The sequence below is a fragment of the Rhinatrema bivittatum genome, chromosome 4, assembly GCF_901001135.1.
Source record: "Rhinatrema bivittatum chromosome 4, aRhiBiv1.1, whole genome shotgun sequence".
Lineage (NCBI taxonomy): Eukaryota > Metazoa > Chordata > Amphibia > Gymnophiona > Rhinatrematidae > Rhinatrema > Rhinatrema bivittatum.
Genome location: NC_042618.1, coordinates 466,678,429 through 466,702,851, shown reverse-complemented (window position 1 = coordinate 466,702,851; position 24,423 = coordinate 466,678,429). Strand labels below are relative to the sequence as shown.

The window sequence follows — 24,423 nt, the reverse complement described above, 5'->3', positions numbered from 1 at the left end:
CCCCTCAGTTTGTAGCTCTTCCTAGATACCTTTTCTGCACTATTCAGCTGACTTTAAATTTCTCCACCCAACTCTTGGAGTTGTCAAATAGAAAAGTTTGCAGATTCTGTTCACATTATTGTAGATCAGGTTTCTGAGAAATTCGGTTGTAGACAAAATATGCATAATGCTGGACAAACTATTCATTCTCTGAATTTGCCCTGTATGTGTTATCCTGCACAAAGGAAATACCAGTTACTGAAATGTATAGGTATTTGACTGTCATGTAACACCTTAGCATTACCTCTAATACCTACTCGATTAATCCTGTGGACACTTGGTAAGTCCTGCCAAGCACTGCTGAGGCCTGCATACATCTGCACATATATTCCTACACAGCAACATCTCGCCTCTATCAACTGGATTCCTTCTTGCCTCTGGGAGGTACCCTGAGGGCCACAGAGAACCTACAAAACCCAAGGGTCACACAATTCATTGAAAGGTATCTACAGACCAAATTAAAAACAAAATGCAGGATCATTTTGGTTTGACACAGGACTAACAATTTAAAAAAAAAAATACAAACTACAATATTTTCTGGTTAAACATTGCAAAGGAACAGGGTTATAGAATAAACACTAATCATGTTTCAATTTAACTAGCTAGTGCCTGGGGAAACTCCAGTAGTAATCTGTCCACAGGATACTGTTCAGAAGCGTGATAAGGTCCTGACATGGATCTTCATCAGTCAGGTTTTTCTAGTAAATTATGAGCTAGGTCTCTGTATAGCTGATGCTGCAGAACCAATCCTGGTTCAAAGCAGATTACATTCAAGTACAGTAAATATTTTCTGTCACAAGAGGGTTCATTATCATTTATCTCATTCCGCTTCCAAGGGGTAGGATCAGAGCATGTTACACAACAGGAAAAGTCTGCTTCAACTGCATCAACATGAACAGAAGAGATCAGAGGATGAATGGGGGGGGTGCAAAAAAGAGGTAAATGGAGGAGTAGAGACGTGAGTAAAATGAAACAAGGTGCGATAATAGATTACATGTTCAGGGGGAGTAGTTTGGCAGTAAAGAATAGATACTAGTGTAATAGCACAATGAGATTGTACTGATCAGATTTGTAGAAATTAGTCAAGGCTGTTGAAATGCTAGTGTGTGTTTAAAGGTTAACTAGCATGTTAAAAGCTGGCATTGAGTTTGCTTTCTGCCTTCTGAACTCAGTTTACAAGAAATCAAATATCTTAAGAATCCAGTCTTAACATATGAAAACACTTTCCCAACTGGTTGGAATTATAGTTTTATGCAAACTAACCTATTGGTGTCTAAGTTTAGAGGCGGTGACATATATTTTACTGAGTGTAATGGCTTAGAGCTGAATTGGCATTTACTCTGCGTTGTTGGTTAAGCTGGACTGTTCCTATTATGAGATCTTATAAGACTACAGATTTTTCTCTTACTGGCTGTTGGTATTTGTTTACTAGTGCTCCCTACAAAATCACAAAGGCCAACTTCTTCAAGACACTAGAAGGGTTCATGGTTAGGCTGCACTCGTGTCTAACAAGATGTGGATGTTGCTGCCATTGCTGGCCTGCACTCCATTAGGCAGAGCAAGAAGTGCAGACTGTGTGCCCTTTCCTAAAGCCTGACTATGATGGATGTGTAATAGTTCTACAAAGTTTATCAAAAATGACTTTTTTTTTATTAATTTTAGAAAACATTGGGAGGTCAGAGGCAGGGCTAACTAATGAAAGATCTAGAGAAGGTTTTTTAAGAGGCCATGCTAGAGCTGATTTGGGAGTTGATTAGAAACCAGGAAAGCATTTACAATGATTGAAATTGGGTTAGATAGGGCTAGCTATGGATGTTTAAAAATTGAGAAGGCATAGGAATTTGAATAGCAAATTCCAGCAGCTGAGGATCAGTTGAAGATATGAAGTTACTATTCAAGAAGTAGACAAAATGGAAAATTCTAGACTTATCTGGATTAAGATCTGGGAAATCCTTGATCAAAAGCAAGGAGTTCCAAAGTGTTGGGACTGATCTAGCAAAAGTCCTCTTCCTCATGCTGAGCTGCATTTCCTCGGGGGAAGGTACTATCAAATAAGTGTTTTGGTAGTGTACGCAGTGAGTGGGCTGATATAGATAAATCTGTTGGCCAGATAAAGTGGAGCCTAGGCCCTCTAGAGCTTTGAAGATGGTGTAATAAGAGACTAGTAACCAGTGGGGTGGTCGGCCCAAACTTCAGCATTGAGCAGGCTCTGTACCACAGCATTTTGAATGAGCTGCGGATGGCAAATAAGCCTTTAAAAGAGGCCAATTTAAAGGAAACTGCAATAGTTTAGTTCAGGAGATTACATAAACTTGGATGATCACGTAAGCAGGGGCATCTATGAACAGATGGAGGTGTTGAAAGTGGAATAAGGCAGCTCTAGTTTATGCAGTATCTGAGCTTCCTTGGTGAGCTTGGAGTTTAGGATGAAATCCAGGCTGTGAACTTGGTGGCTCAACAGTATTGCGGATCCTTCCAGGATTATTCTGGAATAAATGAAGGAATGATCTGCCCCGCCCAATCCAGAATACTTCTGTATTCTGGGAATTAAGCTTCAAAATTGTTGGTGAAACAAGTCTGCAATCCTCAATTTTAGATACTTGGTCAGGGTCATCATCCAGGGAGGGCAGAGGAGCTGAATATCAGTATAAGTGTCCTTGGCTGTCCTGGATTAGGACAGATGTTAAGTCAGGGACAGAATAGAACTTTGAAGTATACCACATGGAAAGGATATGGACAAGAGGAGGCCTAGCCTAGGGAGATGGTTTGAGTGCGATTATGAAGGAAAGACGTGAACAAAGTCTGGGTTGTGCCAGAAAGGTCTAACTCAACAAGGTTTAGTTTTGAAGAGCTCATAGTCACCTGTGTCAAACTTTGCAAAGAGGGCCTGAAGCAGGAGGAGAGCCTATTGATCTGTCTAGGTATAGATGCAGGTAATCCACCAGACAGGTTAGAGCTATTTCAGTGCTGTGATGGGGTCTAGGTGGTTAGTGGTGTGATGGAGCTCAATTAGCTGTCATAAGACACTCCTTCCCTCCCCCCCCCCCCCCCCACCCCCCCACCCCCACACACACACAATGTGTGTACTGAGAAAAAGGTTGGAGATAAGCTGGTAGTTCATGAGATCTGGGTCCAGGCTTAATTTCTTCAGAGTGGGTCTCTCTACTGCCTGCTTAAGCCATTTAGGTAGATGGCTTTCTGTCACTGAAGTGCTTATGATAGTCTGGGCTCCAGAGGCAATCTGGGAAACTACAGACCAGTTAGCCTGACTTCAGTGCTAGGAAAAATAGTGGAAAGTGTTCTAAAGATCAGAATCGCAGAACATATAGAAAGGCATGGTTTAATGGAACAAAGTCAGCATGGCTTTACCCAAGGCAAGTCTTGCCTCACAAATCTTCACTTTTTTGAAGGGATTAATAAACATGTAGATAAAGGTGAATCAGTAGATGGTAGTATATTTAGATTTTCAGAAGGCATTTGACAGTTACTTATGAGAGGCTTCTCGGAAAAGTAAAAAGTCATGGAATAGGTGGCAATGTCCTTTCGTGGATTACAAACTGGTTAAGACAGGAAACAGTAGGATTAAATGGACTATTTTCTCAGTGGAAGGGTGTGGGCAGTGGAGTGCCTCAGGGATCTGTACTGGGACCTGTGTGTGTGTGTATGTATACACACACATACTGTGTGTGTGTGTGTGTGTGTGTGTATATATACGCGCATATATAATATGAGATCTGGAAAGAAAAATACGACAAGAGGTAATCAAATTTGCAGATACAAAATTATTCAGAGTAGTTTAATCTCAGGTGGATTGTGATACATTGCAGGAGGACCTTGTGAGACTGGAAAATTGGGCATCCGATGAAATTGAATGTGCAAGGGGATGCATATAGGGAAAAATAACCCATGCTATAGTTACACTCCTGACCCCCCCAAGCTGGCCAAAAGTTCCGGTTGAGTCCAACGAGGGTCCCGGAGCGAACGCGCGGGGAATCACGTGACGTCCACGTCACTCCGACGTGACGTCGACGTCACGTGCTTCTCGCAAAGGAATACAGAAATGGCGACCTGACTCCCCGCTGGACCACCAGGGAGTTTTGGTAAGTCTTGGGGGGGGGGGATTAAGGAGGGTGAGGGGTTTAAATTTTTATTTAGGATCAACAATCGCGATTTCCAACGTATTCAACATAGCTATGTTGAATAAGTTGGAAATCCGATCGTTTTCGCCTCATCACTTTTTTAAGTTAAAAAAAATTAAGTTGCGTTTTACATATGCGGTCAAAACGAATGCACACCCCTAGCATGAACTAATACAGGCAGCATGAGAAGGGGGAAGTGGCACCAACAGAAGCATAAACAATCCTGTACATCATGAAAGGTGGCAGGAAAAAACCCCAGCACTGTGATAAGAGGGGAGAAGCAGTATAGAGTGGTATGAAGACCCCAAGACACTAGCATGAGAGAGATCTGCATGCTTTGCCTCCATTGTATGCAAAACTATCTCATGCATATTCATTGTGGACATCCTGAAAACCTGGCCTGTTTTTGGCTCTCGAGGACCAGAGTTTGCCACCTGTGCTGTAGAGGCTAGTGAGGCAGCAGATGCCTCTGCATGAAATCTCAAGGAATGGAGATAGGTTTGCAGGCCCCTTTTTGGCATCATAATTGGTCAGTCATGAGACAGCTTGTAAAAATCCTGAAGCCCTTTAAGGCTGCCATAAGCACCACCTTGGGAGATGTCATCCCTACAATAAACCATTCTGTTAGGAAAGACTGGAGGGCTTTCAAAAGGAACAGGGAATGAGGTGAGGTGCTATGCAGTTTTGTGTCCTGGGGGGGGGGGGGGGGAAGCAAGTGACAGACTAGGACTTCTGACCAGAAACCCCACATATATGCTCACTACGTTGTGATGCAGATGTGAAAGGGAGACTTGCACTGCAAGCCAGCAATCTGATACATGTTAAGAGCATGCTGGCGGCTGGAGCACCAGAGGTTGCCGCAGAGAAGGGGCATGTAGCACAGGAAGAAACACCCTCACTGCTCAGGTCAGACAGTAGTGCAAGTAAGAGCAGCACCCTCTCATGGCCACCTGAGCACTTGTAAAACAGAAACAATCCTCACTTCTATCCCAGGCAATTAGAAAAAAAGCAGCTGGGAAAAGACATGTCTGGCAGATGAAATTTCAGTGGCACGTTATCTGGCAAAGACCATCGATGACAGATAGTTGTGCTGGATCTGCGGGCTGACAAGTAAACTGCGCTCAACTGAGCACACTTAACACACGGTTGGACGCGCATTTGCGCATCCACTACCCCTTTTACTCTTAAGGAGTTTAGCATGTCAAAGACATGTCCAACCCCCCCCCCCCCCCCCCCCCCGACACTAATAGCGCTCATCACATGCAAATGCTTGTTGATGAGGCTATTAGATATGCACCTGGACACTGAAAAAAAAAAATATGCAGCCAAGCCAAATATGCTTATCTGTATACCCTCTGACTTAATATCCTAGCAATATTAAGTCAAGGAACCAAAAATGTAAAAAATAAAATGTGCCAGCCGGTCAGGTTAGGAAAACAGACGCTCAATTTTACCAGCGCCCATTTTCCTAACCTGTGGCTGTCAACAGGTTTGGAAAATTGAGTATTTGGTTTCCTGAACCTGCTGGCTGCCACCTCTACTGGGTTTCCACTAATGAGGTGCTAGGGACGCGCTATTGTCCCTAGCACCTACTTTTTAGTGTGACCTCTCATTTAAATAGAGGATCGCGGGCACTCAACACGGAGCGCCTGTTCTCCTGTGCTGCTTATTGTATTGGCCTGCTAGTGAGTAGCTCAGCTTGCTATCTCTTTCCACAGTGTCCCCAGCAAAAGTGTTTTCCATAACAAGACAACATAAGCCTACATTGCTCCAGGCGGTCACCACACTTGATGGAGAAGTTAGTGCTCCTTTAAAATTAATCTGCCTTTGCTTGGCTTTCTAGATTTGCCTTGCAAGATGAATGAAAGGAACTTGAAGGGTCCTGTAGTGGCTGCTCTGCCTGTCCGCTTGCAGTGCCTCAATAGCAGTGGGGCCGGCATCCAGCAACATGCAGTGACACACACTGACTGCATCTGCCTGCTGTGTTCCCAACACCATCGATGGGCCCCACTTCAACCATCCTGTTTCTGCCACCTCCCTGGCCCAAAAAGCAAATCCAAGGGCCAAAACACCAACGCCGAGTCTTACTGTATCCCCAACACTGCCTTGCACTTACCAACATCACAGGGGCCAACTTGCACTGACTCAGTCCGCCTGCCTTGCCCTGTTAGTGTCTACCATCACTAAGGTCTGACCAGTCCTGCTACCTCCTGACTTGTCCCCCACCCAGAACACTGGGCCTTTCACAACACACTACCTCCTAACATGTCCCCAAAAACACTAGGACCTGCCACTATGTGGTCTGACAGCAAATCCAGTAACAGCCTTACAGTGCCAGCCTTACACCTTACACAACCTCTGGGTTTAGTTTGGGTTTTTATATACAGTCGTTCAGACATGCCATCACAACGGTTTACAATGTTACAGGGAGAATAAAAGAAAATTACTTCTTACCTGCTAATTTTCGTTCCTGTAGTACTAGGATCAGTCCAGACGGTGGGTTATGTCCCCCGTCCAGCAGATGGAGTCAGAGTAAAACTTCGAGGGTGCTGGTATATAAACTGGTGCACCCTCCTAGATCCTCAGTATCGAGAATATCAAAGCCAAGCCAGAAAAAACTGGACAGACCAAGGATGATGGATCAAGCATGAACTCAACCAAAAGATTGAAACTGTGAACAAATTTATGCAACATGCAATGAGAACTGTCAAACATAACAACACACAAAAACCCCTACCCCCCGAGAGGGAAGGAACAGCGAACAGAAGGACAGTAGAGAATAGTCGAGCAGGTTCATCCCGGGTGGGCGTCTGGACTGATCCTAGTACTACAGGAACGAAAATTAGCAGGTAAGAAGTAATTTTCTTTTCCCTGTACGTACAGGATCAGTCCAGACGGTGGGATGTACCAAAGCTTCCCTACACCGGGTGGGTCCCTGAGAACCCTGCTCGAAGTACCCTGTCCCCAAATGAACCAGACTCCGTCCCCGGTACATGGAGTCGGTAGTGTCTGGCAAAAGTGTGGAGAGACTTCCAAGTTGCCGCCCGGCAGATTTCTTGTATGGAGACCAGCTGAGACTCTGCATGGGAAGTGGCCTGGGCTCGCAACGAATGCGCCTTGATACCCACCGGAGGAACCTTCCCGGAACCAATGTAAGCAGCAGCCACCGCCTCCTTGAGCCAGCGAGCGATGGTAGTCTTGGACGCCTGCCGGCCCTTTCTAGCACCAGACCAAAGTACAAAGAGATGGTCGGAGAGTCGAAAGTCATTCGTCACCTCCAGATAGCGAAGAAGCGCTCGTTTGACGTCCAGGCACCGAAGCATCGCAGGGGCGTCTCCTGAGAAGGCTGGAAGTTCCACCACCTGGTTCATGTGAAACGAGGAGACCACCTTAGGCAAGAACGAAGGAACCGTCCGCAGGGAAACCCCGGAGTCCGTGAACCGCAGGAAGGGCTCCCTACATGACAACGCCTGTAGTTCGGAGATACGCCTTGCCGAGGCTATAGCAACCAGGAAAACCGTCTTTAGGGTAACGTCCTTGATGGTAGCGTGACGTAAGGGCTCGAAGGGTAGCTCCCCCAGGGCCCTCAACACCAAGTTGAGATTCCAGGAAGGACAAAGAGGTCGCACCGGCGGCCGCAAGTGTTTAACTCCTCTGAGGAACCGGGAGATATCCGGATGAGACGACGGATCCGGCCTACCTGAGGCGCGAGCCAAGGATGCGAGGGCTGACATCTGCACTCGGAGCGAATTGTAGGAAAGGCCCTTTTCCAGCCCATCCTGCAAGAACGCCAAGATGTGATGGCGGGAAGCTGCGGTCGCGGGGGTCCCCCGCGCCGAGCACCAAACTTCAAATACCTTCCAGACCCTCACGTAGGCGACCGACGTGGAAGTCTTACGCGCCCTGAGAAGTGTGTCCACCACGGGAATAGCGTAGCCCCTGTTCAGGAGTGCCCTCCTCTCAAAAGCCACGCCGCAAGACAGAAGGGTTCCGCCTGCTCCAAAAATACTGGACCCTGATGCAGAAGCCGTGGAAGGTGCGCGAGTCTGAGTGGGCCGTCCACCGACACGCCGAGCAGGTCCGCAAACCACGGGCGCCGTGGCCATTCTGGAGCCACAATGATGACCTGACCGTGGTGCCGTTCCACCCTCCGAATCACCTTTCCCACCAGTGGCCAGGGGGGAAAGACATAAAGTAGGATCTGAGTGGGCCAGGGGAGAGCCAGAGCATCGACACCTTCCGCGCCGCGCTCCCTTCTGCGGCTGAAGAACCGAGGAGCTTTTGCATTGGCGGCGGACGCCATGAGATCCATCGCCGGTGTCCCCCACCGACTGGAGATCAGCGACATCGCTTCGTCGGAGAGTGACCACTCCCCCGGGTCCAACGCTTGACGACTCAGGAAGTCTGCTTGAATGTTGTCCACCCCGGCAATGTGAGATGCCGCCAGCTGATTCAAGAAACGCTCTGCCCACGCCATCAGGCGCGCGGCCTCCCACGCGACCAGTTGGCTCCTGGTGCCCCCCCTGACGGTTGATGTAGGCCACCGTCGTCGCATTGTCTGAGAGAACTCGAACCGCGCGCCCCCTTGAGCAGCGGCAGAAACTGCACCAGGGCTAGGCGAACCGCCCTCGTCTCCAGGCGGTTGATTGACCAGGTAGACTGATCCCCCGTCCACGTGCCTTGAGCCGAGCTTCGGAGACACACTGCTCCCCAACCGGACAGACTTGCATCGGTAGTGACCACTACCCAGTCCGGCGTTTCCAGGGAACATCCTTGAGCTAGGTTCCTGGGGTCCAGCCACCACTCCAGGCTGGACCGAGCAGTCTGGGGAAGTGGGAGAATCGCCTGGTAATCCTGGGAGACTGGTTTCCATCTCGAGAGTAGGGCCATTTGCAGGGGCCGCAGGTGTGCAAAAGCCCAGGGAACCAGGCTGATCGCAAACGCCATGGAACCCAGGGACTTGAAGATAGTCTCTCGCCGTGTGTGTCGGGAGAGACGCAAACCGGGTGATTTGATCCCGCAGCGCTTGAGCCTTGTCCGGACGCAGGAAGACCTTGCCCAGAGCCGTGTCGAACCGCGCCCCCAGAAAATCCAGCTGTTGGGCTGGCCGCAGACTGCTCTTGCTGAAGTTCACCACCCAGCCGAGTGACTGAAGGAAAGACACCACCCTGTCGACCGCCGCCTGTCCCTGAGACAGGGATTTCGCGCGGATGAGCCAGTCGTCCAAGTAAGGGTGAACCAGAATGCCTTCCTTCCGGAGTGCGGCCGCTACCACCACCATGATCTTTGTGAAGGTTCTGGGCGCGGTTGCCAGGCCGAATGGTAGCGCCTGGAACTGAAAATGTCGACCCAAGATCTTGAAACGAAGGAATCTGTGATGAGCCGGATGAATAGGGATATGTAGATAGGCCTCTGTGAGGTCGAGGGAAGCTAGGAACTCCCCTTGATGCACCGCCGCAATGACAGAGCGGAGTGTTTTCCATACGAAACTTGGAGACCCGGAGCACCTTGTTGATTTCCTTGAGGTCCAGAATGGGACGAAAGGCTCCGTCCTTTTTGGGAACCACGAAGTAAATGGAATACATGCCCCGAGCCCACCTCTCCTAAGGGGACGGGCGAGATGGCTCCCAGGGTCAGCAGCCTGTCCAGCGTGTGTTGCACTCCCTGTCGCTTGAGACTTGACCCGCAGGGGGAGAAGACGAATCGATCCTTGGGAGGCCGCACAAATTCCAACGCGTAACCGTCTCTTACAATATCCAGGACCCACCGGTCCGTGGTGATGTCGGTCCATTCCTCGCGAAACAAAGCGATGCGACCTCCAATCCGGGGCAGCGAGGAGTGGACTGGCCTGACATCATTGTGAAGGCTTGCGGAGGCTCCCTGGGAAGAGGAGTCCCTGGCCGGTCTGCGCCCTCGAAAGGGCCGCGTCCACGTCTGCGACCTGGTGGAAGGCGTCCTAGGGCTCTGTGTCCTGGAGCCTCGGTACCGCCTCTGGGCGCGGGGTAACGATTCCTGGCATTCCCAGAGTATGATCGAAAACCACGCTGCCGGTCCTCAGGCAATCCTGTGGACCGAATTTTCCCCCAGGGTCTTGATGATCTCATCGAGGTCTTCTCCAAAGAGAAACCTGCCCTTGAAGGGCAGAGCTCCCAGGCTCGCCTTGGAGGAGGCGTCCGCCGCCCAATTCCTGAGCCACAGAAGTCTTCTGGCAGAGACGGCCGAAGCCATGGTCCTGGCCAGGACCCTCAGCAGGTCGTGCAGGGAATCCGCCCCGTAAGCAATGACCGCCTCCAGACGGTCAGCCTGAGCCGCCTCCTCAGGCGGTAACTGCTGAGAGGTGAGGAGCTGTTGGACCCATCGAAGCCCGGCTCTCTGGGTCAGCGAACCGCAGATGGCCGCCCGGACCCCCAGCGCCGAGACTTCGAAGATCTTCTTGAGGGCGACCCTCCAGCTTTCTATCCGAAACATCTCGCAGTGCGGTGCCTCCTGTGACTGGGATGGTAGTTCTCTTGGTGACGGCAGACACCGCTGAATCAACCTTGGGGACCCGGAGCAGGTCCAGAAAGTCCCCCGGAAGCGGATAGAGCTTGTCCATCGCCCTGCCGACCCGAAGGGACGCCTCCGGGTTATTCCATTCCCGCACCAGAAGATGGAGAAATGAATCATGAATGGGAAATGTCTTCGCTATGGGACGCAGACCCGCCAATACAGGGTCACCCTTGGAGGTAGCCGAAGCCACGGAGGGAGCCGGGGGCCCTGGGGGTGCCACGGGAGGGTCGAGGTCCAATTCCTTGAGAACGTGTGGGAGAAGATCCGCCAATTCATCCTGGCGGAAGATGCGAAGGACCCTCGGGTCATCACATTCCAGATGCGCTGATAAGGGCAAATCGTCATCCACCTGTAACAGTGGGTCGCCCCCGAGGTTCGGCGAGGGTGACGGGCCCCCCAGGGAGAGTGGTATACTCAGGGGCAACCTGGCGCCGCCCCCTCCGGTCCCCGGTACCGCAGCCGTAACCCCCGAGGGCCTGGGAACCTTGGCGGGAGGAGGAGCGAGAGCTGCCCCCCCCTGAGAGCTCAGGCTCTGTAAATACGCCTGGTGCATCAGCACCACAAAGTCCGCTGAAAAACTGAGCGGACCCGCCGAGGGAGGGGGCAGGAGGTCCCTGGGGAGTCCGGATGTGGAAGGCAGAGGCCCCGAATCTGAGGTCGGGGGGGGCGGACGGCAAAAACATCTTCAGTGGGCTCCTCCGCGTCCGAGTCCGCGCTGCATTCCAGGTCTAAGATGGCCGCCGCTCCCGCCAAAGACGGGGGCGGGGCTAGCCCTCGAGGCCCGCGGCGCTCCGGGCGCGGCGGCGAAATTGTCGGCGGGGCAGCGCTCGTCTCCCCCCCGGGGAGACAACGCCCGCATGGACCGTCCCTCGAAGCGCCCTGGCCCGGGCCGCCGCAGGACGGGCAGCGCGCGCGTTGCATCGCGCGAGGGCTAAGTCGGGTGTAGCACGCCGGGAGGAGCCCCCTCCTCGGGAAAGCCTAAGATCGCGGCGCGGGAAGAGCGGGCTCGCCGTGCCCTTGGACACTCGCCCAAACACTCTCAACCCCGGGGACGGCAGGGGAATGGGACCTCCGTGCCGCCTGCAGCCCTGGGGAATGAAGCGTCGCAGGGCCGCGGGGGAGGTGAGCCGCCGCAACGGAAAGGAGGGGAGAGGCTGGCCCCACCAGCATCCACCTCCGAAGGTGTCCAAAACCTGCGCTGAAAGGAAAAAATAACACAAACTGAGAAAACTACCCCCAAGCTTACCCCTGAAGATCACAGGAAGAGATAAATGAGGTAAGAGGCAGTCCTTATGGCAGGCTGATCAGGGGAGCCAAGAACCCCGGCTCCCTTCTGACAGGAACAAAAGTCTTTTTTTTTTTTTTTTTAAATAACTTGATCCATCAGTGAAAGAGAGAATAATAATATAGATATATGTAGAGTAATAAACCCTAAGTTGGGGAAACAACGAGATCCCCTCTCACATCTGCTGGAGTCAGAGAGATACTGAGGATCTAGGAGGGTGCACCAGTTTATATACCAGCACCCTCGAAGTTTTACTCTGACTCCATCTGCTGGACGGGGGACATAACCCACCGTCTGGACTGATCCTGTACGTACAGGGAAAGTATACAATAACAGGTATAACAATATCAATAAAACAAAGATATAAAGCAATTAAATGAAATAGAAACTAATACATTTTAAACAGTGAAAATAAGACCTCTTAAGAGTAAAACCAGTAATTTGGCTGGGCTGTTGTCAATTAGGCTGCTTATAGGCATTGCTGAACAGCCATATTTTGAGCATCCTTCATTTGCCTACCATGTTCCAAGCACCATTGCAGGGTCACGACTCCACTGAGTTCCTCTGACTCCTTTTCCCTAAATACCACCACTGAGGTGTGATTCCACAGACCTCACTTGCCTGCTTCGCGCCAAGCAGGGGTGGAGTTATGCCTCAGGAGTGGGGGGGGGGGGGTGTGTGTGTGTGTGCGCAAAGCACCACTGGGGCATGACTCCACAGAGATCCTCTGCCTCGACCACTGAAGAATAATTTATCCTTTATCATCCTGTCTTGCTCCAACCATGATCACTGTGGCCCAACACTTTCAACTGCAGCATCCCATGCTTCACCATATCCATTCAGACCTGACTTATCCTACTTAAGCCTGTTTTGCTTCAACCACACCCCCTGGGACCTGACACTTCCAGCTTCAGCATGTCCTCCTCCAACCATATCAAAATAGTCTTAGCAAGGCTTAGGATCCTTAATTTCCAATAAACTTTGCAGTCCCTAAGAATGCTACAATTTCAACCTCTGTATTTCTCAAATGCTACATGGACCTAAAACTGACAACACCACGGCTTTGGGGGTATCACAGCTACACTTCTTGCTGCATTGCTCTGCTCTTACCATTCTAATTTTAAATTAACAGACACTTCTGCTCTCACTGCTCCAAGCCATTCTTTCCACATTACGGTACTCACTGGCTCCACTGCTCTGAGCATGTGCAAGAACTGGCAAACACCTTTGGGGGTATTGTATAGATACCCTTCTCCCTGCATTGCTTTGCTTCGATCATTCAAGTTCTTAAGATTTATTTATTTTTATATACAGACATTCAATCTGACATACCTACAGTACCTGAATGTAAACCGATGTGATATTTCCCTATCCCCAGAGGGCTTACAGTCTAAGTTTGTACCTGAGGCAATGGGGGGTAAAGTGACTTGCCCAAGGTCACAAGGGGTGACAGTGGGACTCGAACCCTGGTCTCCTGGTTCATAGCCCACTGCTCTAACCACTAGGAGCGTTGGAGTTTTGTGTCAAGTGTAATAAGAGGAACTGGGTCGGTGATGTTGATCATATGTGATTGATGTACTGGCACCACTGTTACTGCTGCCATTCCAAGCTGGTCTTGGTACCTGATGGTGTTTCCTACTACTCTAGCTGTATTCAAGGTTCTTGCCAAATCCCCTTCCCCTACAGTACCTGCCCTAGCTATAAATTGCTTTTGCAAATTTACTGAAACACTACTCCAGGATTTTAATACCATTCTTTTATTTATGGTGCTCACCTTCTTGCCATCTCTTGCTCTTGCCACGGATGTCTATTCTTTTGCACACTTGGGGCATATCTCCATGAACTGTAACTGATTTCATGGCCCACCTGCAGTTCCACTGTACTGTGCACTTGGGTACCTACCTATGAAGTGCATGGCTTATTCCATGACACACACATCCTACTGGCATGGTGGATCAGCTAGGTGCAGCCATACTTCCAACAGGAAGAGGCATCCCCCCTCTACCAGCAGAATGACTGGCATCTCCCATGCCCTGCCCCTTATCCTACACCTTTGGATCTTTGGGCTGCTTGGCCTTGTTGCCATGTGCAGATTTTACACCTTGGGGTTCTTCTCTTCTTTTTGCCACACTAACTTCCTGGCATACTCCAGCTCTTACACTTTGAGGTTAACTTGCCAGTCTGGGTTGCTGCTGTGCCACCTCTTCTGATTCTTCCTTTATCTGTACCTTGGGATATTTTCTGCTTCATTCTCCCTTCATGGTGCCTTAGGGTGCTGATGCCACTTCTGGTGCTGCTTTGCCGCTTGGGATGCCATAAAGTATTCATGGTACTATTACTGGGCTAGCATCCTCTTTTTAAACCTTGAGGTATTTGTTGTCCTCTTGCTGCTTCTTTGCTTTACTCACATTGCCAGTCTTGTAAGCTTGGAACTCCTTAGTGGAGTCTTAGGCTACTATTTATGCCACTTTGTAAATATCTTGCAGTTCTTTCCCCCTTCTGATGACTTCTCACAAGTTTCATTAGAATGGATGATAATAAAATTACTATTCTGGAATTCCTAGTATACTAAATCTTTCCTCACAGGTTTTAATGAAAAACAAATGAAACTAATGAAATCAATATGGGTTTGAACGAACCAAAACAGAGAGATTTTCCTCCTTTTGCATTCTTATTTATTTCATTATAGTGAGTCAGAAGTATGTTTAAATGGAAACATTTTTTTAATTTTATATGCCACATGATCCCAAGTTCTAGGTGGTTCATATCTGAATCATATTTAATTTCATGTGTAAAAATCAAGTAATTGCACCTTCAATGCTGGATCATATTTGCTTTTATTGTATGCATTATGCATGTGGGATGTCTTATATTTTTGGTTCACTTGGATTTTGTGGGGAATATTGCTTTCATGTAACAACATCTTGAAGGACAAAATGTAGCCCCTTTAATCTTTCATATAAATGGTATTCTATTGGAAGATTGAAATCAGAGTAGTTCATTTTTGATGGAAGAGAAGTTTAGTATGACTTTTCATCTTGGCATCAGAGGCTAGCTATTATGGTTATATTCCTTCAAGAGTACCTAAAAAGGAATGACAGGCGATTGAATATTTTCTAAGATCCTCAGATTCACATATGATACTATGCAGTGATTTTATATTTGTAAACTGAGCAGTAGGACAAAGTCAAAGAAGCAACATACAGGCAAACCAGATTTGTTGTCCTTAAAATCTAAAATACAAAGAATGCAGATGTGTGGAACTACAAGCTGTTGTGTGTACATACCAGTCTCTGGAAACTGTATAAATAGAGTTACTTGCAGGCAATAACTATTCCTCATTTCTCAACAACATAGTAAGCACATACTTTATCTGTTTTATCAGGATATTTCTTGAGCAAGCAAACATGAAATATTGAGGCACTAATGTGACATTTGTCTCTAGTTTTAGCACCTCCCACAGTCACTTTCTCTTCCTCATATCTACTCTTATAAACACATTTCTCTGTAATGTTTCTCTTTCGGAGAGAAAGCCTACGTCACCTCCCACAGTTATGAATGTAGTTAATATTTTTTTGTAACTGATGTTATACCTGTTGTGTTACACCAGTAAACTGTTATACCTGTAAACCGGAATGAAGGCCTTTCGCTAAACTTCAGTGTATAAAAGCTTACAAATAAAAATAAACATTTCTCAATTTTTTTTTTTAATTTTGTATTTGGTTCTTTCTTGCTTTTTTTCTTAAGTCATGTTTGCATTTACTTTTATGTAGGTGATAGGGCAACCAATACTCTAACTTAATATAGCAAATAAAAGGGGAATGTACACCCAAATTATGAATATAATTTACAGCAAATCTTAAACAGTATATCAGATAATTTTAATGATACATAAAAATATAAAGAGCCTTATCTAATTCAAAATTAAAAACAAAACATTCAAACCTCACACACTATCAAATGTTTATATCAAACACATGACTGGAGGATAGCAAATGTAACCCCAATATTTAAAAAGGGCTCCAGGGGCGATCCGGGAAACTACAGACCGGTTAGCCTGACTTCAGTGCCAGGAAAAATAGTGGAAAGTGTTCTAAACATCAAAATCACAGAACATATAGAAAGACATGGTTTAATGGAACAAAGTCAGCATGGCTTTACCCAGGGCAAGTCTTGCCTCACAAATCTGCTTCACTTTTTTGAAGGAGTTAAACATGTGGATAAAGGTGAACTGGTAGATATAGTATACTTGGATTTTCAGAAGGCGTTTGACAAAGTTCCTCATGAGAGGCTTCTAGGAAAAGTAAAAAGTCATGGGATAGGTGGCGATGTCCTTTCGTGGATTGCAAACTGGCTAAAAGACAGGAAACAGAGAAGGATTAAATGGGCAATTTTCTCAGTGGAAGGGAGTGGACAGTGGAGTACCTCAGGGATCTGTATTGGGACCCTTTCTGTTCAATATATTTATAAATGATCTGGAAAGAAATACGACGAGTGAGATAATCAAATTTGCAGATGACACAAAATTGTTCAGAGTAGTTAAATCATAAGCAGATTGTGATAAATTGCAGGAAGACCTTGTGAGACTGGAAAATTGGGCATCCAAATGACAGATGAAATTTAATGTGGATAAGTGCAAGGTGATGCATATAGGGAAAAATAACCCGTGCTATAATTACACAATGTTGGGTTCCATATTAGGTGCTACAACCCAAGAAAGAGATCTAGGTGTCATAGTGGATAACACATTGAAATCGTCGGTTCAGTGTGCTGCGGCAGTCAAAAAAGCAAACAGAATGTTGGGAATTATTAGAAAAGGAATGATGAATAAAACGGAAAATGTCATAATGCCTCTGTATCGCTCCATGGTGAGACCGCACCTTGAATACTGTGTACAATTCTGGTCGCCGCATCTCAGAAAAGATATAATTGCGATGGAGAAGGTACAGAGAAGGGCTACCAAAATGATAAAGGGGATGGAACAGCTCCCCTATGAGGAAAGACTAAAGAGGTTAGGACTTTTCAGCTTGGAGAAGAGACGACTGAGGGGGGATATGATAGAGGTGTTTAAAATCATGAGAGGTCTAGAACGGGTAAATGTGAATCGGTTATTTACTCTTTCGGATAGTAGAAAGACTAGGGGGCACTCCATGAAGTTAGTATGGGGCACATTTAAAACTAATCGGAAAAATTTTTTTTACTCAACGAACAATTAAACTCTGGAATTTGTTGCCAGAGGATGTGGTTAGTGCAATTAGTATAGCTGTGTTTAAAAAAGGATTGGATAAGTTCTTGGAGGAGAAGTCCATTACCTGCTATTAAGTTCACTTAGAGAATAGCCACTGCCATTAGCAGTGGTAACATGGAATAGACTTAGTTTTTGGGTACTTGCCAGGTTCTTATGGCCTGGATTGGCCACTGTTGGAAACAGGATGCTGGGCTTGATGGATCCTTGGTCTGACCCAGTATGGCAATTTCTTATGTCCTTAATATATAGACCCATTCACATATCCGTCCACTGGCAGTAATCAGTTTAAATATAAATGTCCAGTTGATGTGTTCTTTCAAATGTAATTTTCTAGATCAAAATATTCATAACTGATCAGATGTATATCACAGATTTCACAAATCAAGGTATGTTTAAATATGTGCCCAACATGGAACTGTTTTGCCTCCCAACAAAGGTTGCTTCAGCGGAACAGGAAACATTTATTCAAATGCAAAAGATGAACAAACCACTCCAAAAGGTGTGAAATCCAGCTCTATAAACTTGCTGTCTATCCTCTTAATTCTTGACAGCAGATGTAGTCTTCAAAGGCACTACTTGGAAAACACAAAAAAAGTAATTTATGTATACATATTCTATACAAAATAAATTACTACAGTGTTTGAAGAGCTCACCATCTCACACTAATATAGGCAAGACATCACAATCATCTATCAAAGCCTGCAAGTACAAATCATAAATTAAAAAAACATGAAATCCTAATTCAAAAAAATTCAACTCAAATTGACAGCCCATAAACCAATGAGACTTTTTTTTTTTGCTAGAAGACTCACCAGACTTACTGGTATGACCACGTCAACAGTCCTTAATTGATGTGATCAAACACCAACAACCAATCACTAGTCATTTTATATCCATACAAGACCAGCTAATCAAGACAATTAAGTCCATTATGGAAACGCACTCAAATCCACTTTCATATTCAAACCATTAGGGGTCACTGAATCCAAGCAATAAATCCATCACTGTGCCATTTTCAATAAAGGTTCAAGTTCCCCTTATGGGAGTGAGGAATCTGCTGTATTGCAAAAAATTGAATAACTGAATGTGCTTCCTCTTTCCAGAACTAAGGGGGCATCCAGTTATACATTACTAATCCGATGTCTATTTTTACTTTTAAAGCCAGTGGTTTACCTACATAAATCAATTGGCAAGGATACAACACCTATAGATAAGCAAGTGGTCTGATCTTTTAATAAGAAAAAAAAAATCACTTTTAGTAATAGGGTGGACAAAAGTAAAGAAATTGATAAATCACATACATAAATGATCCACAAGGAGAATGCCTACCTCGCTCATAACATAAGAAATTGCCATTCTGGGTCAGACCAAGGGTACAAGCCTAGCATACTTTTTCCAACAGTGGCCAATCCAGGCTGCAAGTACCCAAACACTAAGTAGATTCCATGCTACTGATGCCAGTAATAGGAGTGGCTATCCCCTAAGTCAGCTTGATTTAATAGCAGTTAATGGACTTCTCTAACTTATCCAAACCTTTTTTAAACCTAGCTGCACTAACCACATCTTCTGGCAACAAATTCCAGAGCTTAATTGTGTGAATTTTCTGATTATTTTTAAATGCTACTTGCTAACTTCATGAAGTACCCCCTTGTTCTTCTATTATCCAAAAGAATAAATAAGATTCACGTCTTCCTGTTCTAGACCTCATGATTTTAAATACCTTTATCATATCCCCCCTCAGCTGTCTCTTCTCCAAGCTGAACAGTCCTAACCTCTTTAGCCTTTTCTTGTAGGGGAGCTGTTCTATCCCCTTTATCATTTTGGTTGCCCTTCTGCATTGCAAGTATATTTCAATTTGGTTTTCGCAGATTCTTCAGCACAGAAACACTTTTAATTTTCCTCACAGACACTGTCCCCAAAGGAATAAAGGGCCAATCCTATATCCTAGCAATGCTAGACATCTCAGCAGCATTTGACGCCATCAGTCATAAAATCCTCCTCGACAGACTCATCGAAATTGGCATCACAGGCACGGTATTACTCTGGTTCCAATCCTATCTAGAAAACAGACAATACAAGGTTAAAATAGGCAAACCACGAATCAGAACCCATCAACATTACTCTTGGCGTACCCCAAGGGTCCTCACCATCATCCTCACTCTTTAATATCTATATGCTTCCAATATGCAAACTTCTATCTGATCTAGGACTCACCCACTTCGTCTATGCTGACTATGACCAAATCTTAATACCCATCACAGAATCAATTCCCAGATCCCTCAAAAAAATGGGAGACCCATCTCTCAGCCATCAACCAACTATTCATCCAACTTAACCTTGCCCTTAATACCTCCAAAACCGAACTCCTAATAAGTCACAAACTAAACAAAACTATTCTAACCGACACCCACTCCCTCCATCCCAAACACCCTATCTCACAAGAAGCAAGAGACCTAGGTGTCACTCTTGACAACCAACTAAACTTAAAAAAAAATCCATAAACACAACCATGGAAGAATGTTATATAAACTACACGTTCTAAAAAAAAAAACAACTTAAGACCCCCTCCTTCACCAAAATGATTTCCAAGCCGTCCTTCAGGCTCTAATTTTCTCCAAGATTGACTACTGCAACACCATTCTCCTAGGTCTCCCTGCCTCAACACTCAAACCCCTCCAAATGCTACAAAACACCACTGCCAGAGTTCTCACACAAACACGCAGAAATGACCATATTACTCCCATTCTAAAAGGCCTCCACTGGCTCCCAATCCATTTCAGAATCCTTTTCAAGAGTTTAACCATAATACACAAGACCCCACACAATGAAAACATTCACTGGCTAAACAACTCATTCCTCTGCCAAGCCCCAAAAAGAGCCACCAGATCCTCAAACAGAACCATACCCACTCCATCTCCCAAACTCAGACTACAACTCCACCAGAGAACAAACCTTATCTTTTGCCGGCCCCACCATTTGGAAACTCCATGCTGCCAGACTTAAGACTAGAACCCAACACACACAACTTCAAAAAAAAAAAAATTGAAAACCTGGCTATTCAAAATGGCCTTTTCCTAACACCCCCCCCCCCCCCCCACCAAACAATTAAAGCACCCAAATCCAGGCCTCCTAAAGTAAAAAATCCCTGTACCAAAGTTTCTATCATGTTTGTTCCTCCATATTAAAGCACTTTAAATATATATAAATATAGTTTTGTTACTTCTTGGCACCCTTTACCTGTATCTGAGCTACCTTTAAATGTTCGAGAGTCTTTTCCTTAAAATTGTTAATGTAATTTCCACAATTTCTCCTCCTGTTACCAAAACCTTATTAATCTGTCTGTTTCACTGTAAACCGATGTGAAACAAGCGTTGGTATAAACAATTTAAAATATTTTATTTTCTTTTTTGAGACATGGTGACCAGAACTGTACACAGTATTCAAAGTGCAGTCTCACCATGGAGTGATAGAGGCATTATGACATTTTCCGTTTTATTCACCATTCCCTTCCTAATTCCTAACATTGTTTGCTTTGACTGCTGCAGCACACTGAGCTGATGATTTCAATGTATTATCCACTATGATGCCTAGATCTTTCCTGGGTGGCAGCTCCTCATATGGAACCTAATAACCCATGCTGTAGTTATGTTGTGAGTTTATCTATATGCAACATCTTGCACTTGTCGACACAATTTCATCTGCTATTTGGATCCCAGTCTTCAGTCTCGCAAGGTCCTCCTGCAATTTATCACAATCAGCTTGAGATTTAACTACTCTGAATAACTTTGTATCATCGGCAAATTTGATTAACTCACTCATCATATTCCTTTCCAGCTCATTTATAAATATATTGAAAATCCCTGAGGCACTCCACTATTTACCCTTTTCTACTGAGAAAATTGACCATTTTATCCTACTCTGTATCCTGTATTTAACCGTTTAATCCATGAAAGGACACCACCACCTATTCCATGACTTACTCCATGGAAGAATTGCATGTTCGTGATGAAAGATGAGGATACTAAAAAATCAAGTCTAGCATGTTTATATAACGTGTGTGTGTATGTGTATGTATATGTATGTATGTATATATATGTATATATATATAATCATAGAAAACTCACATAGCAAGGCCACTGTCTTAAACCCAAAAAATTAAAATACCAAAAAAATCAAATACATAATCTGACATTTATATCTGAATTGGGACTATTAGTGGATGGATACCTGAATGGGTCTATATATTAAGTAGAAATAACCTTTGTATGAGTAGATGTTTAAATGTTAGAGGTCTTGAGTTAATTCAAAGATGCTTTCTTGATAAGTACAGAATACAATGTTTTTGGATTCACATAGGAATGATGGCAGAAAAGGACCAAATGGTCCATCCAGTCTGGCCAGCAAGCTGCTTATGGTAGTATCTGCTGCGCCGTGCAGTTTAACCCCAGGTTTCTTTTAAGGGTTTTACGGCGTGATGAGCCTTCTTGAAAATTCGCAGTGCTGCTTGATGTGCTTTTGAAGTCTGTATTCTTTGAAATTCATTTGATAATATAGTTCACCATATCATTAAAAATATGTAAGTGTGGGTTGGATATAAGAAGTCTGTGTGTGAGGCTTGAATTACTTTTCTTGTTTTTATACCCTTGAATTAGGTAAGATGGCTCTATTGATTTTGTGTATCATTAAAAGTATCTTTATGGTTTAATAACTATATGAAGACTTATGTTGTAAATTATATATTAGGTGTAAATTTTTTTTTTTTTTTTTTTTTTGCTATTATATATTTGAATGCTACTTTGGGTAGGTGGTTTTTGATACACCACTAGTGACTTGCTATCTTTGAAACAATACTCTGGATGATTTCAGGGTAGTTAAGAGCAATGTCAGTCGCTGAGAGCAGCATAGAGGAATTTTAATAATAAAATGCTAAGCTTTGTGGGTCACTTCTCTCCCAGTTGGTTTACATTTTAGTTTTTCTCTTCACAGGTATAATGGTGTAGGCATGTTCTTTGTAGCTCCAGGGAATAGAGCTCTTGGGTGTCCTGCTCAAACAATGGTGGTGATCAGAGGTGTTGAGCTTTATACATTTTTTTATTCTGTTTTTTTTTTATTTATTTTTTTTACAGGCATCGTTTCTAACGAAGAAGCTGAACATTGGAGGAAAAAGAGTAAATCTTGCCATATGGGTAAGTTAGTACTTTGTGTGTGTTAAATCTAAGGTAGGCTAGTTTTACAAATGTGCTGAATGAGGAACCCTTAACTTTTTTTTTTGTTTGGCTTTTGTTGCCAGGTACCAGGTTTTGTCCAGTGGGAAAGACCTATTCTGGATATACTTAGTTTTTTGTTACCTCTACGGTGAGCTTTAGGTCCTAAAAAGAACGATTACATCCGTTCAGAATGAGTGATACTGGATGTCTTCCAAAGCCAGAGACCTGCAGTGCTCACTTGCAGACTTTTCTAATGGCAGATGATGAGCATTCTTCATGTCTCGTTCTATTAAAGTAGCAGTGCTTTATAATAAGCGTAGAAGTCATTAAGCCAAAACCCACCCCTGTGAATTGCTTCCTTTCTATTAAAGGAAATTGATTCATTTCCTTAGAGGATTGTTTTGGGTTGTGAGGAATCAATGTCCCATGACCAGGATCTTGCAGTATCCTGGCCCCCTTCCCTTCCCTGTTGCTAAGATGTGGCACTGTTGAATCAGCAGGAGGAAAGGAAGCTTGTATCATGCAGCTGGTGGCTAAGTAGCAGTTATCACTGGTCTTGAGTTCGATTTTATTTCTTCAAGGAAGGGGCTAAGAAAACCACAGGCCAGTGTTTACATCAGTGCTTCCTAGGCTTGTCCTCGAGGTACACCTTGGGCTGGTTGTGTGTGTGTGCAGGATGAATGCAAGTGATGCATCTCTAAAGAGGGGGGGAGAAGCCAAAATAGGAAGAAAACACAAATTATATAAAGCTGCCTTCCCCCGGCATCTAACTTTTTTTTTTTTTTTTTTTCCCATCTGGTTGCACTGTTGCATGTTCTTCTTGCATAAGAAGTCTCAAGTTCTAAATGAGATTCATTCATTTTGCTTGTTTCAGCAGTTCTGCCTTACTTTGGAGATGATGCAATAAGCAGCGGCAATGCTGCCGCAGGTTTCAGTGCGTACTGTGCGCTCGTTTATACGCGTAAACCCTGGACAAGTATGTAATAAGGGTTTGGTGTGGGGGGGAACACACGTATAAAGGTGCTTACCATCCCGTGGCTTGTTTTTCGTGAGTGCATGTAAAGGAGGAAATTATCTATCTATTCATGGGCAATGCAGGGAGCCATGCTAGCTGGGAAAATGGCTAGTGCAGGTTTTTTGGTGCCTGGGTCAGGGCACAAGTTAAGTTGAGAGCGTAGATTCAGGGGGCCATATTGCTCCATTGCTTGCATTGGTGTGGTCATGAATTACATCCATTTGTTCTTGGGATATTCTGCGGGTCAGCAGAAGGATTACAGCAGCAGGCGTTGTGGCAGGAGAGAGGGGGTCGGGAGGGAGGCATTCTGGCTGAAGCAGTCCACAGAAGGGCTCAGAGGCAGCAGATGTTCCGTCTCAAGACCCCACTACTGGGGATGCCAGAGTCTGATGTGGTGAGGATGTACAGACTGAGTTCCAGGGCTATAATGGGTCTATACGACGAGATCAGAGCAGTGGCGTAGCCACGGGTGGGCCTGGGTGGGCAGCTGCCCACCCAATTTAGACCCAGGCCCACCCAACTGACACCGGAACTGCAAGGCTGTCGCGGGATCCCATCCCCGCGACAGTGAAGAGGACAACCCACGCCTCGCGCGCCATCACGGCACACGTGGGGAAGCGGTCCTACAACCATATGGCCGACCGATCTTCCTGTTTGGGGGGGGGGAGGAGAGCGGAAGCGCCGCGCACAGCTTCCGCTTCCTCCCCCCAGAGCAGGAAGATCAGCTGGCCTCTCCTGCAGCCACTGGCCTCCTGCTATCTTCGAGCCATACGGCCGACCGATCTTCCTGTTGGGGGGGGGAAGAAGAGCGGAAGCGCCGCGCACAGCTTCCGCTTCCCCCCCAGCAGGAAGATCGGTTGGCCGTATGGCTCGAAGATAGCAGGAGGCCAGTGGCTGCAGGAGAGGCCAGCTGATCTTCCTGCTCTGGGGGGAGGAAGCGG

General features: G+C 45.7%; 1 protein-coding gene across 1 annotated transcript in view; it reads left to right on the top strand.

The window, feature by feature from the left end:
* Window positions 1–24,423, top strand: part of RAB21 (RAB21, member RAS oncogene family) — a 70,104-nt gene that overhangs the window by 10,202 nt on the left and 35,479 nt on the right. Inside the window, exon 2 of the mRNA XM_029597176.1 lies at window positions 22,387–22,446. Coding sequence (XP_029453036.1) covers window positions 22,387–22,446 — 60 coding nt within the window. The remainder of the gene's footprint in view (window positions 1–22,386; window positions 22,447–24,423) is intronic.